The sequence below is a fragment of the Eschrichtius robustus genome, chromosome 13 (assembly GCF_028021215.1).
Source record: "Eschrichtius robustus isolate mEscRob2 chromosome 13, mEscRob2.pri, whole genome shotgun sequence".
NCBI lineage: Eukaryota > Metazoa > Chordata > Mammalia > Artiodactyla > Eschrichtiidae > Eschrichtius > Eschrichtius robustus.
The window spans coordinates 12191585-12210858 of record NC_090836.1 but is presented as its reverse complement, the minus strand read 5'-3'; the positions used below and the strand labels follow the sequence as shown (position 1 = coordinate 12210858).

Below are 19274 nucleotides of genomic sequence, written 5' to 3'. Positions count from 1 at the left end.
TATAGAGGTAGCATCTTTGTGTGTATCACAATTCTAATTTGTGTTTAATGATACATTCATATTCCATCGTTGCATATTTTAATCACTTTTTGTTACACATTTAGGTTATTTTTAAATGTTTGCTTGTGAAGAATACTGTGGCTTTCTTTGTAGTTAACTTTCAGCATGTGCATGATTGTTTCCTTCAGATAATTCTTAGAAGTAGGGTTGATGGGCCAATCGGCATAAGCATTCTTAAAGCTTATGACACATTTTACCAGATTTCCCTCCAGAAAGGCTGTAATGTATATTTTTCTTCCATCTTACCTACATTGATTACCATTGTGCTAACATTTGTTTTTCTTTTTTTTTTTTATATATATATATATATATATTTATTTATTTATTATTTATTTTTGGCTGCGTTGGGTCTTCATTTCTGTGCGAGGGCTTTCTCTAGTTGTGGCAAGCGGGGGCCACTCTTCATCGCTGTGCGCGGGCCTCTCACTATCACGGCCTCTCTTGTTGCGGAGCACAGGCTCCAGACGCGCAGGCTCAGTAGTTGTGGCTCACGGGCCTAGTTGCTCCGCGGCATATGGGATCTTCCCTAGAGCAGGGCTCGAACCCGTGTCCCCTGCATTGGCAGGCAGATTCTCAACCACTGCGCCACCAGGGAAGCCCCTGTTTTTCTTTTTTTAAATGTTATTTCTATTTCTTTGATCCTTCCTCAGGTTAAACATTTTTGCTACATTTGTTGGTCATTTTTATTCTTTCTTTGTTTAATTACCTGTTTATGATATTTGCCTATTGTTTTAATGGGTGTTCATGTTTTCTTAATAATATGGAGACCTCTTCATCTATCACTACCTACAGCCTTTTCCATGACCAAAAAAATGAAACTTACATGGATACCTTGATCCGACGTCTACAGCTGTATTCCCGAAACCTGGAACATCTGGTGGAAGAAAGGACACAGCTGTACAAGGCAGAGAGGGACAGGGCTGACAGACTTAATTTTATGTTGCTCCCAAGGTAAGGAAGTCCTCCCGCGGACGTGATTTCCCAGACTCCACAGACACGCTCAGCCCTTAAGGCTGAAAGCCAAAGCATATTTGTCTAGCATTGGTTTTCCCTGTATTTATATAGGATTGGTCCCTTTTGCATATTCTTCAACAGATTGTCGTGTTTAAAAATGCATGTATCCCTGCTTTTACAAGCACTGCTCTAGATATACTTGAACAATTTAATATGTACAGAACATGTATTTATTCTGGATGCTAGTAAATAAATAAGAATCATACTGTATTAGGGGTTGTGACAACATTATTGAATTTTTTATGTATATAAAGTCATATGTTTTAGAGTGGTTTCTATCAGTCTTATTTTACATTTCTATGACACTGTGAACTAAAGAAGAAGAATTTTTAAAAATCAAAGGTGAAGAAAGAGACCAAAAAATTTGTTTGTTTCAATAATAAGCTATAGTTAAAAATCTCTAAACCTTCAGAAATAAACTGCTCACCTTCATACTGAGTTGGAGTGTATTAAAATAAACTACGCTATTTCCTACCAAACATTTTAATTTAGTGCTGATTTAAATATAACATGTTGTTACTTAGTGCATTTTAGTCATGTTTATATTGCACAATAAAATATGAGAAAATATATTTTTTAAAAAATTCATGTACCTTGCTAAGCCTTGTCCTGGTTTGCACTGTCTAAATAGCTAGAAGAAAGAGGTTGTTTTCCAGTGGCTGTGTGGTGCCATGGAAGGAGCATGGACGGTAGAGTTAAAGTGACCTGGGTTCCAACACCTCTTGGCCACTTCTGCTAAGTCTGGGACCTTAGGCCAGTCACTGTCTGTCCCCAGTCCAAAAATGGAAATTAAAGTTTTCCTACAGAATCTGTGAGCTTTAAGGCATTTTCAGGCACTAAGTGTTAGTTTCTTTGCTTTCTTCTGTCTGCCTCAAAGTAGAGGCCAAATTACAAGAAGTGGGAGCATCTTTAGTGGAGAAGGTATGGTCCCACTCTCCCCAGGTGTCTCATCACACAGGCATCTACGGGCTGATCTCTATTTTGTGAAACAATATTACAACCATGACAGAAGAGAAAGAAATTAAGGTTGAAATCCCAGTTTAACGTTTTATAAGTGTTGGTCCTCAGGTAATACCTAAGAAATGTTAAGATAAGCAAGAAATTAAGATGTGAACAGCTGGGAAATAGGTTGGACCAAGGGACCCACAACTGTCACAAGTGAGAGGTAATGTTCTCTGCTCATTAATGAATGATAAACTGTCCTCTTAGATTAAGGATAAGCGAGGCAGTCTCGCGTTGGGTGAGATCATGGAAACTGAGGTCAGCTAGGCCTGACTTCAAATCATGGTTCCACCACCTACTTGTGATCTGCAGCCTTGGACAAGTTACCGAAACACTGCAAGCCTCAGTTTCCCATCATAGGCTGGCTCAAAGAATCCTCTAAAATAATGTGCACAATATAAGGTACTTAGCACAGTGTCTGGAACGTCCATGGTTGTTATTACTATGCATAGTAGTTACAACTTTTATATATTACTTGCATTAATTATTATTTTATTTTGAACCCATGCTCATTGAGCATATCAGCTCTACATTAATAAAGGAGTGATTTTGAGCTCATATGAGTTGTTTTCTAAATAAAGAAATAGTTTCTCTTCTATAAGCCTGAATGAGGAGGTAGGAGTTACACACATGCCCTGTTCAGCCATCTGGCCCTGAAGAAAGCCTAATGCAGAACCCACGTGCCCTCAGCCTGGCATTGGTACCCTGGGCATAGGCTGGAGCCCTTATTATTCACTTTAGAGATAGCAGTTTCTGTTAGCGCTCTGTGAATGTTCTTTATATAATGCATCAGTCCTTGCCTGGCCTTTCATGCTGAGTTGTGACAAAAACAACATCCTGATGATTTAGCTGCCTTCCCAGCTTTTTTATCACTGATGGTTTTAACCCATAATGACACTCACACGATTTGAAATAGCTGGCTCAGCACCGTGGATTTTTTCCTACCCTTGGTTCAGTGTGCCACATTGACCACTAGATGGGAGATGTTCCTATTGGATCACCAAAGATTGTAGAGCAAGGGCTGCAATACACAGTGACTACAGGGCAAGTCATTTTGATCATTTATATACAAGTTCTTTATATCTGCAAAAGAAAACTAAAATATACATGCATGATACCTAGAAGAATCCAAAATAAATATTTACAGCAAAATTGTAAATAAACTGCAGGTAGGAGCCAGAAACTACTTAGACACTTATTTCACAGTACTCCTTGGGGTTTTGAAACAGGTTAGAATAGAAGTTTTTCTACCAATGGAAAAAACTACCTACCTATGGGAAGCACTTCCAAGACACCTACTCTGTATACTGTGTCAGCAAAAACCTGTTATCAAAGTTCACCAGGTTAAGTCATAGCCCTTCCTTCATTTATCCACCAACATTAGTTTCTCTCTCAGGTAACATACTATCTTCTAAGCTCATATGACTTTTCAGCTATAAGCAGTAAAATGAAGGGCAAAGATGGCGAAATATCCAATCTTATCATTAGTCTATGTAGCCTCCAAATAATCTGCACCCTTCTACTGGGCACGTAAAGAACCACCACCCCAGACGTGCCCCTGCGAATCTAACCAGCCGCACGGAAGGGGTGGTTTTCAAGTTCCCAAATTTCATCATCGTACCAATTGAAAGGACCTCCCGTGATGCTCTGAAGGTTCTCTAAATGAGTTTTGGGAATGCTTGTGGTTGATTGGCTGTCTGTTTTGCAGGAAAATGCCAGACCTTCTTCCTTTACTACAGCCAGCACACCTCCAAGTCTTCCCCATCACCCCGAGGATCCGAGGCCTGGGTTGTGGAGGAATGTGATACAATTAAAAAGCTGAAGGGTGGGAGTTACTGAGTTCCAGCACTGGCTCTGCCCTCAGTGGTTCTGGGACCTTGTGAAAGTCATACTTTTTTATTTGGTTGGGTTTTTTTGGCTGCACCACGCAGCTTGTGGTATCTCAGTTCCCCGACCAGGGATTGAACCCAGGCCCTGGACAGTGAAAGCGTGGAGTCCTAACCACTGGACCACCAGGGAACTCCCCATACTTTCTTTTTAAGCCTCAGTGTTCTCATCAGGAAAAGTAAGGGCTTTTATGACCTCTGTCGTACCTCCCAGCTTGCAGGCGGTCCATACTCTGGTCCTTTACCAAGTGATCCCAAAGGCAGACAGGGAACACACAGACTCATGTCAGCACCCCTCCACCCCATTTACTCAGTGAAAAGGCAACTTGGCACATAAAGGAAGTGTGGCATCTCTTCTTGTGGTTCTTCTCTCTTAATTCTGAGTCTAATATACTGCTCTTTATATCTGTTCAGCAGAGATATTCTAAGCTGCTTCTATTTGACTTGTGCAGTTTTAGCAGAATTTTAACTTGTTTACATGGTAATTGATGTTGCTTTTTAAAGGACCCAATTCTGGTCCAAAATGTTTCAAATAAATCCGGGTTCAGAATGTATCAAAATTCATTTAAAATACATTATTCCTCCATAGTGATATTAAACAAGGCCATGTTAAATATGCCAGGGAAGTAAAAGTATTTACTGATGAGAAAGTCAGATCTGATAGCTATCGTGAGTCAAGCTCTTACATCAATGACACACTCTCCTTCTCGGCTTCTGGATGTAGAACTCTATCTAGAAGAAGCTGACTGTCAATAGAGAGGTAAAAAGTGAGCAAGTATTAGGATTGTGTAGGTATTAGAGTTACGTGTACGTGTGTATCAGTGTTATAATCAAGTATTAAATTAATACTGAACCTCCTATTCATCTGAGGTCAAATACGTGTGCTACGTGTATGTGTAGTATATTCATACATTTGGTATATGCAAACTATCTTTGCTTCCTAGCCACACAATTCACTGGAAATCCCCAATTTTAGAATTCCTGGTGGACAATTAGTACTGTCGCAAAGATTTCTGTAGCAGAAGAAGAAGTTTGCTGAAGTTGAAGGCCTTGTTTTTCGCTTCCTCATCTAGACTGGTGGTCAAGTCTCTGAAGGAGAAAGGCATCGTGGAGCCTGAACTATACGAGGAAGTTACAATCTACTTCAGTGACATTGTGGGGTTCACCACCATCTGCAAGTATAGCACCCCCATGGAAGTGGTGGACATGCTCAACGACATCTATAAGAATTTTGACCGCATTCTCGATCACCACGACGTGTACAAGGTAACCACTTCACCTAATAGGCTGAATGATGGTTCAGCCCCAGGTCAGCAGAGCCAGAATCGGTTGTTTCTGTTATTACAGTCCTCCGTCGCTACCCACTACCCCCTCTGCCCCAGGATTGGTTCCAGGACCCCCGCGGATCCCCAAATCCCCAGATGCTCAAGTCCCTTGTGTAAAATGGCATATTTGCATATGACCTACGTACATCCCCATGTACTTTAAATCATCTCTAGCTTACTTATAATACCTAATACAATGTAGATGCTATATAAATAGTTGCTGGAGTGTGGCAAATTCAAGTTTTACTTTTTGGAACTTTCTGGAATTTTGTTTAAATATTTTTGATTCATGGTTCGTTGAATCCACAGTGCGGAACCTGTGGCTACAGAGGCCAACTCTACCCAGGTCTTGTCCTTTGTAATTTAAGATTTAATGAATTAGTGGTTGAATCTGAGCTAAAAGTGAAGGGAAGTGGAAGAATAAGAAGGGTCGTAAGTCGAAATGACCTTGTGACTTTAAGGACCAATATGAAAGACACAACATACAGTCCTGCAAGAACGAATTTGGGGTGTTAAATTTAGGGAAAACCGTGTACTCTTCAGTCATCTTCACAAAATGGGCAGTGTTTAGGCTGATTATGAATGAAGGAGAGAAGGCACCAGAGTTATTCTCAGGAGAACTGGAATCTTTTGTTGTTGTTGCTGAAGTAGCAAGCATCATTCGAAGAAGAGTAAAGAACAGAGCTGGATCTGTTGCCTGACCAGGGTGCTGGCCAGTTCCGGGCTGATAATGTCTGAATCAGAAGAGTAAAGGAGAATTGCATTCCCACATTTTCATGTTGGAACAGCAGCAGAGCATGTGGAACAAGTAACTTCAGAATTAGAACTCTTTATTCAAATCCCAGGTTGCCCCACCTCATTGCATGACCTCATAAAATATAGTATTTAACTTCAGCAAGTCTCAATCTACCTATCTGTAAAATGGCATGGTAATAATACCTAACTCAATGGATTATTTTGAAGATTATTGAGATAAACAATATGACTAAAACTCTGTATCCTTAAGTTTAGGGGTCATTCATGTAACAGTCTGTTATGATGGTTTTACCCACAGGGAGGACTTCCTTTTAGGATTTATCTTAGCCCAGTCCTCACCCTATGTAGATCAGAAAGCCATACTAACAAGAGTTCCCGTTGAATAGAAAATGATTATGCATTTTAGAGATACTCAGCAAAATGAAGTTAACTAACCAACACATGTGAACTATGTATATGATTATGAAAATAATATTAAAAGGGAGAACATTTATCAAAGAATAAATAGGTCTACTACCTATTACAAGAAAAGTGATTGGAATCATCATAGTACAAGAAAGTGTATTATGTCTTAGAGGAACCTATAATTATTATTATTATTATTTTTTAACATCTTTGTTGGAGTATAGTTGCTTTACAATGTTGTGTTAGTTTCTGCTGTATAACAAAGTGAATCAGCTATACATATACATATATCCCCATATCCCCTCCCTCTTGTGTCTCCCTCCCACCCTCCCTATCCCACCCCTCTAGGTGGTCACAAAGCACCGAGCTGATCTCCCTGTGCTATGTGGCTGCTTTCCACTAGCTATCTATTTTACATTTGGTAGTGTATATATGTCAATGCCACTCTCTCACTTCGTCCCAGCTTACCCTTCCCCCTCCCGGTGTCCTCAAGTCCATTCTCTACATCTGTGTCTTTATTCCTGTCCTGCCCCTAGGTTCATCAGACCTTTTTTTTTTTTTTTTAGATTCCATATATATGTGTTAGCATACGGTATTTGTTTTTCTCTTTTTAACTTACTTCACTCTATATGACAGACTCTAGGTCCATCCACCTCACTACAAATAACTCAGTTTCGTTTCTTTTTATGGCTGAGTAATATTCCATCATATATATGTGCCACATCTTCTTTATCCATTCATCTGTCGATGGGCACTTAGGTTGCTTCCATGTCCTGGCTATTGTAAATAGAGCTGCAGTGAACATTGTGGTACATGACTCTTTGAATTATGGTTTTCTCAGGGTATATGCCCAGTAGTGGGCTTGCTGGGTCGTATGGTAGTTCTATTTGTAGTTTTTTAAGGAACCTCCATACTGTTCTCCATAGTGGCTGTATCAATTTACATTCTCACCAGCAGTGCAGGAGGGTTCCCTTTTCTCCACACCCTCTCCAGCATTTATTGTTTGTAGATTTTTTGATGATGGCCATTCTGACCTGTGTGAGATGATAGCTCATTGTAGTTTTGATTTGCGTTTCTCTAATGATTAGTGATGTTGAGCATCCTTTCATGTGTTTGTTGGCAATCTGTATATCTTCTCTGGAGAAATGTCTATTTAGGTCTTCTGCCCATTTTTGGATTGGGCTGTTTTTTTGATATTGAGCTGTATGAGCTGCTTGTATATTTTGGAGATTAATCCTTTGTCAGTTGCTTCGTTAGCAAATATCTTCTCCCATTCTGAGGGTTGTCTTTTCGTCTTGTTTATGGTTTCCTTTGCTGTGCAAAAAAAGCTTTTAAGTTTCATTAGGTCCCATTTGTTTATTTTTGTTTTTATTTCCATTTCTCTAGGAGGTGGGTCAGAAAGGACCTTGCTGTGATTTATGTCATAGAGTGTTCTGCCTATGTTTTCCCCTGGGAGTTTTATAGTGTCTGACCTTACATTTCGGTCTTTAATCCATTTTGAGTTTTATAATTATTTTTTGTCAAATAGTTTATAAAAAATGATAAGAGCCAAAGATGACTTTTCTGGTATTTAGAGGTGTTCCTAAAATTATATAAAACCATTCAGATTATTTCAACATTGATAGAATTGTCATCACATCTGGATGATTCATATTATTATAAAATACTTTCATATGGTTAAAATCCTTTATAGTTGTTTTATCAACTATTTCACTAGGCTATAAAAACCCTGAAGAAATTAGCATAGAACTGGTCTTGAACTAGTCCCAGAAAAAGCATACAGGGCCATGCTCATACTGAGTTCTCGAGAATTTTTGTATTTGTTATGTGACTAACTGCTTCTGTTTAATTTCTTGTGCCATTAGAAGGGGCAGATTGACTGATGAGAAACTACTTCCACAGGTGGAAACCATTGGTGATGCGTACATGGTGGCTAGTGGTTTGCCTAAGAGAAATGGCAACCGGCATGCAATTGACATTGCCAAGATGGCTTTGGACATCCTCAGCTTCATGGGGACCTTTGAGCTAGAGCATCTTCCCGGCCTCCCAATATGGATTCGCATTGGAATTCACTCTGGTATGCAGTTGAGCATTGTAGCAATGGGGAACCGTATGTACCTCTGTGCACCAACTAAATCAGAAAGGTTAAAGGATCTTCAGACGTGATCAATTTTCCCATGAGGTTTACTCTTGAATCCTCCTGCCAAATACGAAGTCCCATTACACATCCTGACATAATTAGACCTATAATTAGTCTCTAGAGAGTTCTAGGAAACAACAGCCATGACAGCACTCATGGAATGATAAACACCAACCACAAACTAAAATACCAAACTCCAGACTTCCTATTTAAGCCACCCTATTTACTATGTCATTTATCTCTTCCCCATTCCCTCCCTCTCCCCCACCCCCAACTTCTGTGTATTTTTTTTCCACTAAAATATTACAGTATCTTAAATGGATTATGTTATCTACAAGGGGAAAACACATCTGGTCAGATCCCTACAATAAAAGGGCGTTTATGTTCCCCCAACCCCTCAGTGGTGCAGAAAGTACATGGATCACTTCAAAGACCATGAAACTTATCCAACCTTGAACGTAGAGATTTGAGAAGATGAGTTATGAATACAGTAAGTCCCCTACATACGAACCTTCAAGTTGCGAACTTTTAAAGATGCAAACATGCGTTCGCGTGTCCAGTCATGTAAGTTAGTTCACATATCTGGCGTATGTTGTCACATGCGTGCATCCTCTACAAGTGGTTGTGCTTTTGTGTACTTTGCTGTGTAGTACTGTTTAGAGTACAGTATCTTTATTTCGAGCCCAGGATGTCCAGAAGCGAGCGTAAAAGCAGTGGTGATGTAGCTGGTACTACTGTACTTTTCAAGGTACTGTACTGTAAGATTAAAAATGTTTTCTTTATTTTTTGTGTTTGTTTTTTATGTATTATTTGTGTGAAAAGTATTATAAACCTATTACAGTACAGTACTGTATAGCCAATTGTGTTAGTTGGGTACCTAGGCTAACTTTGTTGGACTTACGAACAAATTGACTTAACACACTCTTGGAACAGAACTCGTTCGTATGTAGGGACTTACGGTATTACAGAAAAATATAGTGGTAGAGGAACTCAGAAGTCATCTAGATTAATCCTTTACAGGGCATAACTTACAGTTTCCAAGATAAGTAATAATATAACCACGTTTAGAGTGAATAATCCCAGGACTCCCTGAAAACTCAGTATTTCCAAAGTCAGCTCACTCCTTTATCAAAGAGTTATAATTGTTAGACAGTCTTTCCTTGTGTTAAAGTAAATCACATCTCCCTATAATTTCTTGTCATTGCCCCTTTTTCTGCCTCCAAGCCTCACAGAAGACCCAAGGTAGAGAAAACCCAAGAGGTCACTCCAGGCTTTGTGGTGAGGGCCAGACAACGGCATTTGCAAAAGTCATCCTGTATCCACCGTGCCTAGCACAGAGTCAGACAGTAAATATTTGGTTGAGTAATGAATCAGTGAGAGTCTCAGAGTGACAGTAAATAGAAGTTAAAAACTGCTGCCACATCTTTGACAGCCAGGAACATAGCTGTGGCCTTCCCCAGTCATGTCACAACCAAATTGTCGTAGATGTTTCCACATACACATAAGTGAACTGTTCGGCATCTCCCTGACCCATCACAAATTGTCGGGCCTGGAGGAAGGGACAGCAGCAGAACTGATGGAACCAGGGAGGGAGAATGGAGCTCTGGGTCCTGGTCCCCTCTCTTTTCCTCTGTGACCTACTCAATGCCTGAGTGACTGCCAGGGCCCAGGCACTGTCACATTGGGCTGGAATGAGAGTAAATAGTAGACACATATACCAGGATGGGTTTATCCCTAAGAAATTAAAAGCTTGCAGTTAAATATTGATAGTTGAAGACAAAACATAATATCTGCAGGGATTTTCCACCTCCAGGCCCTTCCCAGTTTTATCATTTCCAATTTTGAAGTGACTAGTCAAGACACAGCCTTGGGAAGCCCAGAGATCTTTTTTTTTTTTAATTTATTTTATTGAAGTATAGTTATTTACAATGTGTTCGTTTCTGGTGTACAGCAAAGTGATTCATTTATACATACATACACTAGTTTGCATATGCTAATCCCAAACTCCCAGTCTGTCCCTCCCCTCATCCCCCCTCCCCCTTGGCAAGCACAGATTGTTCTCTATGTCTGTGAGTCTGTATCTGTTTCGTAGATAAGTTCATTTGTGTTATATTTTAGATTATGGGAAGCTCGGAGAGCTTCTAATCAAGTAGCTGCTGCTGTTTTTGTTTGTTTTTTATTTCTTTGTGGTTTGTTTTGTTTTTTGCATTGACCCTAACAGGGGAGGTTAGGTTCAATGCAAAAAAAAAGTTGCTGTTTTTTTTTTCAGTGTTTTTATTTTTTCAGTGTTCATAAACAATGAACAACTCAATGTTCAATTTTTTCAGTGTTCATAAACACAGAGTATTTGTAGGACGAATCTATCAAGAAACCCATAGAGGTCAAAACCCAATCAGCCAACCATAAAATCAATAGTTACCTCTATCCAAAACCCGATTTTGCAGTTTCTGAGTTAATCTTTAACTTCTAAAATTTTAACTCCTTGCATTCCGTCATTCCACACAAATGCTTGCATGAGCAAACCCTTCTTTCCTACCTGATATGCCGCTGTGCATCGCCTTGGCTTGGCTTTTGTTCTTCTTTTTGGAGTATCCTTGTGTGACAGGCTCCCCATTCTGTATTCACATGGTGCATGAAATGCTCAGGGAAGAAGATGCCAAGTCCTTGTCTGCTGGGTCTTCCATCATCAGGCCACCAATGCCAAACAGTCTTCATCCTTCCTGAGAGCCTTCTATTTAACACATTAAAGAGGGGGACTTCCCTGGTGATCCAGTGGTAAAGAATCCGCCTTAACAATGCAGGGGACACGGGTTCGATCCCTGGTCAGGGAACTAAGATCCCACATGCCGCAGGGCAGCTAAGCCCGCTGAGCTCACACGCCTCAACTAGAGAGCCCGCGTGCCGCAAACTACAGAGCCCAGGCGCTCTGGAGCCCGCGCGCCACAACTAGAGAGAGAAAACCCACACGCCACAACTAGAGAGAAGCCCATGCGCTGCAACAAAAGATCCCGTGTGCCACAACTAAGACCCAGTGTGGCCGAAAATAAATAAAATAAATAAAAATAAATAATAAATAAATCTTATATATACATATATATATATATATATATATATAATCTCAAGGAGCACTTTACACCTCTGCAGCCTGGATCTCTGGATGCCTTGTTTCTTGCCAACGCGCTTCTCTGTGCTAGAGCAAAATACTTTCTGAAAGCGTGATTTGGATAATGGTGCTTCCCCCAGTGAGTACATTGATTTAAAGCAAAAGTCACAGGTCGCATTTCCCACCTTGAACCGCTTCTCCATGACATGAGGTATCGCGCATCGTGACCCTGAGAAGAGGCCTGCCCCACACCCCCCCCCCACTCTGTGACTTCTGTTGCCTCCACCTCTTGCTTTCTGTCCCTCTCAGGTCCCTGTGCTGCCGGAGTTGTGGGCATCAAGATGCCCCGTTATTGCCTGTTCGGAGATACAGTCAACACAGCCTCGCGGATGGAATCCACTGGCCTCCGTAAGAGGGGAGACTGCTTTTCTTAGAGGACAGAGATTCTGTCTTCCAGCAGAGGGGAATTGTAGGATAAAATGCAGAATAAGTGCCAGGGAGATGAAGAATGACTCTTCACACTGACTGGCCGTGAGCCTGGGTCAATCCGGTCCTTGCTACAAATTGCCGTTACTGATAACTATTTTATTCTTCCTTTTTGACTCAGTTTTAGACTGTTATCATTAGTTTGGGCTCATTTGCAATGCATTCAGGCATGCTCTACCTGGAATAGCCATGAAATTTAGCATAGAGCCATGTAATTTAAACAGAAATGCCATTTAACAGAAATCTATTCAGGCAAGAGTATGAACAGAAGAGCATGAAGGGAAGGGCTAATGATGCCATAGCTTCTGCTTGTCTCTATATTGCCTGCAGACAGGAAGGAGTTCTTAGGACATTTAAAGTACAGATGGCAGCTACACATATAGCCCGTCAAGCTGTGGCATTGGACTTGGTTCCTGGAAGGAGCCCGATATCTGTGGCAGCAGCCGCCATTTACATGGCCTCACAGACATCAGCCGAGAAAAGGACCCGAAAAGAAATTGGAGATATTACTGGTGTTGCTGATGTTACAGTCAGACAGTCCTACAGACTAATCTGTCCTCGGGCCCCAGATCTGTTTCCTACAGACTTCAAATTTGACACCCCTGTGGACAAACTACCACAGCTATAGATTGAGGCAGCTAATGTCAAGCTCCTATGAACGCTGAACTTTGCCTGATGTACATAGCCTATACAAAGTGCTGGATTGAGCCTTTAATAAGGAAAAATGAAAGACGTGGTACGCATTCCAGGGCTAAATTTTTTTTTTTTTAAGGTTTACTTTTTTTTTTTTTAATTTATTTTTGGCTGCGTCGGGTCTTCATTGCCACGCGTGGGATTTCTGTTAAACTGAATAGAAATTCAGTGGGTTAGATACAGAGTATATACCCTGGTTCACTTTCCTATTCCTCTTTTATTTGGTTTTCCTTGGAATTGGTTTTAATAAAGAAAATGATAAGTATTTGTTATATGCAAAAGCTTATATTGCGTTTTTCTGGCAAGGTGGAGGCAGTGTGTGTTACATCTAGTAAATGCTCAATAAATACCTATGACTATGATAATATTAGAAATATATACAAGAGAGAAAGAAAGCATTAGTAATGTGTGTGCGGGCTTACAAAACACTGGTAGTAGTATGGTATTTTGGCAGTCTGCTGACAACCTGATACTGGTTTGAACTAGAAAATCACGGTGTAAAGGAAATAAGGTTGGGGCCCGGAAGAGTAAAATACGAGAAAATCAAGACTCTATAACTCTCCAGAATCTTCACCTTGCCACCAACACTTTAGCTACTTATTGGAATGTATATATGGAGACACCAGAGCAAATTCCACCTTTTAAGCTCAGCACCACAGGCTAAATCCAAAGCCAGGCCCAGGGGCTCCCACTCTGAGCTGGGATGAGAATTTATGGGGCACAACCTAAGGAGCCCCCTCACTCAGGACCCTCTCTTTTCCCATGTGTGATAGTAGTTCTTATCTCACTGATGATATTTTTAAGTGTTTTTTTTTTTTACTACAATATCTAAGCTGCCAAGAGCACCTGTAATAAATATTCTGGCTCAAGGGGAAACAAATGGAGCCATATAATAGCTTTCAAAACGGATGAGATTTTCATTTATCTATTTTGCATTTCCAGCCTTGAGAATTCACGTGAGCGGCTCCACAATATCCATCCTGAAGAGAACGGAGTGCCAGTTCCGGTATGAAGTGAGAGGAGAAACGTACTTAAAGGTAAGGAATCCACAGAGACAGCACCCAGAAAACAGCTCTCACCAGCACCTGGGGGCTGCCTCCTTTGAGGCTGGACATCCAATGTTCAGTATATTGATGAGCACGGGGATGAAGCATGCTTTCCTGTTCTCCCCGCAATGATCACCCACTCTCCCCTGCTAAAGTCTATTGCAGAACTACTTTAGTCAAAGCCCCCACTCTCCCCACGTATGTCCTCGCTTTTACTGCAAGATGCTGCTACTCTCTAAGGCCACCTTTCTTGCTGTACTTTTCTGAGGTTCTGGACCAGTGAACCTCGAGGTGTGGCTTCACATTCTGACTCAGCATCATCCGGGCACTTGTTACAATGCAGATGCCTGACTCCCCCCACAGGCCTGCTGAGTCAGACTCTCCTTGGGTGTAGATCAGAAATCTGTACTTGAAACACGTACTCTACGTGACTGTGACGCACAGGGAGACGTAAGAATCCCCGTTTCAGATGCGCCGTGCTGCCCCGCACACATTTAGAACAGCAGCCCTCGAGAGCCACCGCGCGTCTCCAGGTGGCCCACCGGCTGCTAGTTGAAGGCAACCGCACTCACAGTTGGTCTGAAGCCAGTGATCGGCCAAGACCATCTGCCTCTACTAGTCATAGGGCCGCTGGCCTCTACTCTGTGACGGCAGCTGGGAAATCCTCCTTTTAGGTAGTTGTGTCCGAACATCACACTCGCTTTTTTAATTCTCCGTAAATACATTTTCTGCAGGGTGTTCCCCCCAAAACAGAAGTGGTCTAAGGATTATTACAGTCCAAACACAGCCCCAAACCACGATTGTTTTGAATGAGTGATTTTTTTAAAATATAAACATCCAGTCTCCTTTTCAAATACAAGCTCTAGCAAAAACAGAATTGCCTGTGTTTCCCTTTATTTTATAGCCTCCAGATGGACCCAGCCAGTGGTACGTAGTGAATGTTTAGTACGATGCACATGCGTTTATAATTTACACACTTAAGGTGGGGAAACTGTGGCACAAGTTTCGTGGCAAAGTTTTGGGGCAAAAAGGGCCGGAATAAAACGTAGGCGACAGAAACCAGTTGGATTCGTTGGCGTAGCAGGATTGCGGATGCATGTTCTTCCTTCTTCATTTAGAGCTCTTGTGCTGTTGCTGTGATGATATTTTGAAATATCTTTTGGGAAAAAAGAAAATTCTACTTTGAGAAAAACACGTCTGGTGGATGAGAGACATATTTTTTAACAGGCACTTAGAAATAAAGATCGCTCTACAGATAATGCAGATCATATCAGGAACAGGTGCTGTCCTGAAATATAGGCACTGATGAGAAACTCAGAGGTGAAATGTCTTTTGGAAACAGGTACTTGTCAGAACGGTGGGTCAGAACGATGGGCTAGAGCCGACTGTCTTGGTCTCCATGGTACACACCTTTCTTTTCTCTCTAGGGAAGAGGAACTGAGACCACCTACTGGCTGACCGGGGGGAAGGACCAGGAGTACAACCTGCCAACCCCTCCGACCGCGTAAGCTGCCTGCGGCTGTGATGGGGAGGGGTGGGGGAGGGGAGGTCTTGGCTTTGTAAGTTGTGCTACGTGCAGCCGGTTTAACTGTTGTCGAGTGCTTTGCCAGTGGCAGTGATGCAATGAATACAAGGCGAGAGACTACACACATGAAAAAGCTTGGAAACCTCCCCTCTCTGACCGCTAGAGGGTTTCAGGCCTGCTCAGGAGACCAGAGGAGAGTTTAGGGCTCCCTCCCTGCCCCTCTGGTCGTAACAAAAGTAGAGCAGTGGAGCCCACTGTACTGCATTGCCTCCCGTGCCTGCAGTGCTCTGCCGAGTCACCCGATGAAACGGGAGCGCCCCCAGCTCCAGGACTGCGGGTCTGGGTCTTCACATGGAGCGTGTGTTCCCCGTGATATGAGGAAGAGAGATTTCAGGTCCAAGTAACCGGTTTCAGTTCCCCTAAAGATGAGTCAGCTGGTCTTCCAGTTGCACCTTGGCCACTGCGATCAGTCACTGTGGCCATTGGAATGGCTTTTGCTGTGGTAGAGAAACCCTGTTTTGCAGACTCCTAGATGCAGGACCCAGACACATGGGGAAGACCGTAGAGATGCCAAGACAACCCAGATCGTCCCTGGGTCACGGGGGACCTGGCCCCTTATTAAGAGCCCCCCAGGTCCATTCTGAACTCTTGAAACCCTCCGCCCGTTGTGGGCCCTCCCCAGACAAGCCACACTCCTAGGAAGGTGTGGGGCCAATGTGTTTTCAGAGTTTCGTGGTAGCAGGGGCCTAGCACCCTCCTGGCTTCCTTTCCCCTCCCTGCAGAGGTATGTGTAAACCTAACCATGCCTCCGAATTCCGCAGCATGTTGTTTCACTTTGAAATTGAAATATATCGATAATTTCCTGCTCGAAATATATTCTGCTTTTCCTACAACTACACAGAGCAGGGATGACAGATCTTTAAGCTCATCAAGGGACGGCAAGGATCATTTTGTGTTCTCTGGACTTCCTGTGTTCAGCCCAGAATAGGTGTTCAACAAGTATTCAGTGAATGGAACTGGCAGTTCTGGAGCTGAGGGGTAGTCTGTATGAATTGCTGAGAAGATCCGTTTTCCCTCCGCACTCTCTCTCCAGGGAAAACCAACAGCGATTGCAAGCCGAGTTTGTAGACATGATCGCCAGCTCTTTACAGAAAAGACAGGCCTCAGGGATAAGGAACAGAAAACCAACCCGGATAGCCAGCTACAAGAAGGGCACCCTGGAATACTTGCAGCTGAACACGACAGACAAGGAGAGCACCCATTTTTAAACCTCAGTGAAGTCTAAGGGCTCGGGCAAACCAAGCCCAGCTGCACTTGGGCAACAACCTCAAGTGTCCTGAAGCTCCCATTTCCCTGAGACCTCAGTGGAACGGAAGAAGACTTAGATGCAACCTCCTCAGCCTCGGCTGCCCTGTCTGGAACATAGACTTGCTTCTGTGAATCAGATGTGTGCCCTCAGTGCAATAATTACCTTTTACTCTGGGGCCCGATCTCAACAGTTACCCCAGGGAGCTTCGACCTGGGAAAGAAGAGGAATGAATGTACCATCTCAAAGTTGAGGAGATTTTGTTCTTATTTCGCCTATTTTTGTTTTGTTTTGTTTTGTTTCCTTCTGTATTCGTGATAGGATTCTTTTTTTAATTGTCGCGATTATATTTTAAGTACTTTGTCTCCATTAAATTATATTTAACTCATAATTTTTGCAGAAAATGTGCAGTATATGAGGTAGGAATAAAAGTTAAATGTTTCCTGGGTCTGTGGATGTGTTTCCATCTATTCCACCCATTTTCCTGGAATGCGCCATCCATCGCCTTGCCCTCACTGAAAAACTGACTTAATTCCCCTGCACTGAAGGAGGGCAAAGCTAGCATCATTGCTCAGGGATACGAACCTTGACGTTTATCATTACCTGTGTGCATGTGGGAATTTTGTGTCTAGCCCTCTACCATAGGAGCTGTTTAAGATCTGGGCTAAATTCAAATCCTGTTTACCTGTAAAGACACAGTACTTCCAACTCTGCAAATATCCCTCTTTCACATCCAGCAACAATCTCTTGCCCCTTCTAATGGCACTCCAGCATGACTCTCTGCTTGAAATCTCTGGGGAAAGGACAAAGGTCAGGTTGAGTAGACTAGTACCAGCAAGGGCAAGAACAAGCATGTAACACCCTGGCACTAAACCACTAAAACAACTGCTCTAACCACATCATGCCTCCCCAGGCCTCTGCCACAAAAGCCACTCCAGAGATTAAGAAACCGGTTATGTCTTCTCCATCACCTGGAAAAGCAGACTATCAAAAAGTAATAAATTATCTCCTGATGTATAGGTTGAACACGTAATATGCAGCAAGAGTCCTTCCTTGGAATCTGGAGGTTTACAATCTGTCTGTGTCTCTGTGTCCAGCACAAGGAGACTTTATACACAGGGATGAGGTCGTGGCATGGAAGTTCTTGGTCATTCATTCATTCAGGAAACATATTTGACCTTCTCCTTTTATTCCAGGGACCGGGCTTAATGTAGGCGGTAGAGACATACGGTCTCTGCCAAACCTTGAATCTTATAGGAGAGAGAGAAATGGAAAGAGGTAAGTGGGCGTGGGGACCAAGCAGCATCCTTGACACCAGGCAAACTTAGCAACTCTAAGGTCGACCAGAAAATTGTTTTTAATGCTCACAGGGCACTGATGAAAAACTTCTCAGTTGAAGGCTCCAGTGTTTGTATTCGATCATAGACTCTACGTGGTTAAATATTTCTTGACCTTTAAACAGATGTGTGGCCTCGGCTTGTCCACTTAACAGTGTGGATGTGTAATACCAGTGATGGCAGTGACTAAGAATGGTACCGGTCAAATTCCTTCTCTGCTCTTTTCTAGCTGTAAATTAATTAATGTCTCCAAGCCTCTGTTTCATTAATAAATCGTTAATCATAATATCCACCTCAAGGAGTTGTTAGAATGATTTTTTTAATGAAATTTGTCAAGAACCTAGCACAGTGGTTCATATAGTAGATTTTCAACATATAACCTCTACCTTCAATTTTTCCCCCCTCTCTCTACTTGCTTAATTAGTCAGAACTAAAGCATTTCAAACACAGGACTTTCATGTGCAATAAGCATACTTAAGATGATTTTTTTCAAGAATTGATTATAGAATTTTTCAAATGTACACAAAAGTAGAGAGAATAGCTTATGAATCCCCATCGAGTCATCATCAGTTTCAAGAATTACCAATATTTTCCCAATCTTGTTTCATCCATCTTCTACCAACTTTGTTTGTTTTACCAGATTGTTTTAAAAGAGTTTCCAAATATCCTTTCACCTGTATATACCTCGATACATCTTTTTTTAAATTTTTTTTTTATTGAAGTATAGTTGATAGAAGATGTTGTGTTTCAGGTATACAGCAAAGTGATTCAGTTTTATATATACATATATATATATGTAAACATATATATATATTCTTTTTCAGATCTTTTCCATTATAGGTTATTACAAGATATTAAATATAGTTCCCTATGCTATAGGTCCTTGTCGTTTATCTATTTTTATATATAGTAGTGTGTATCTGTTAATCCCAAACTCCTAACTTATCCCTCTCCCCCCCTTAACCAGTTGACAATCAGTTTATGTAAAGGGCCAGACAGTAAATAGTTCACACTTGGCAGGCAACCCTCTCTCTGTTGCAACTACTCACCTGTGCTGTTGTAGCACGAAAGCCGCCATAGACAGTATGCAAGGCCACGGGCAGGATGTGTTCCAATAAAAGTTTATTTTTCTTTGCAGCTATTGTTTGCTTGCCCCTGCTCTAGCAGATAAGGATTTTTTAAAAATCATA

General features: G+C 41.8%; 1 protein-coding gene across 6 annotated transcripts in view; it reads left to right on the top strand.

The window, feature by feature from the left end:
* GUCY2C (guanylate cyclase 2C) overlaps positions 1-17107 on the top strand; it is a 115739-nt gene extending 98632 nt beyond the window's left edge. For all 6 annotated transcript variants that reach the window (XM_068560128.1, XM_068560129.1, XM_068560124.1 and 3 more), the window contains 7 exons: positions 853-1011; positions 5036-5228; positions 8351-8525; positions 12001-12099; positions 13813-13907; positions 15344-15420; positions 16535-17107. In XM_068560128.1, the coding sequence (XP_068416229.1) occupies positions 853-1011; positions 5036-5228; positions 8351-8525; positions 12001-12099; positions 13813-13907; positions 15344-15420; positions 16535-16709 (973 nt within the window). In that variant the 3' untranslated portion in view covers positions 16710-17107. The remainder of the gene's footprint in view (positions 1-852; positions 1012-5035; positions 5229-8350; positions 8526-12000; positions 12100-13812; positions 13908-15343; positions 15421-16534) is intronic.
* Positions 17108-19274: the final 2167 nt, after the last annotated feature.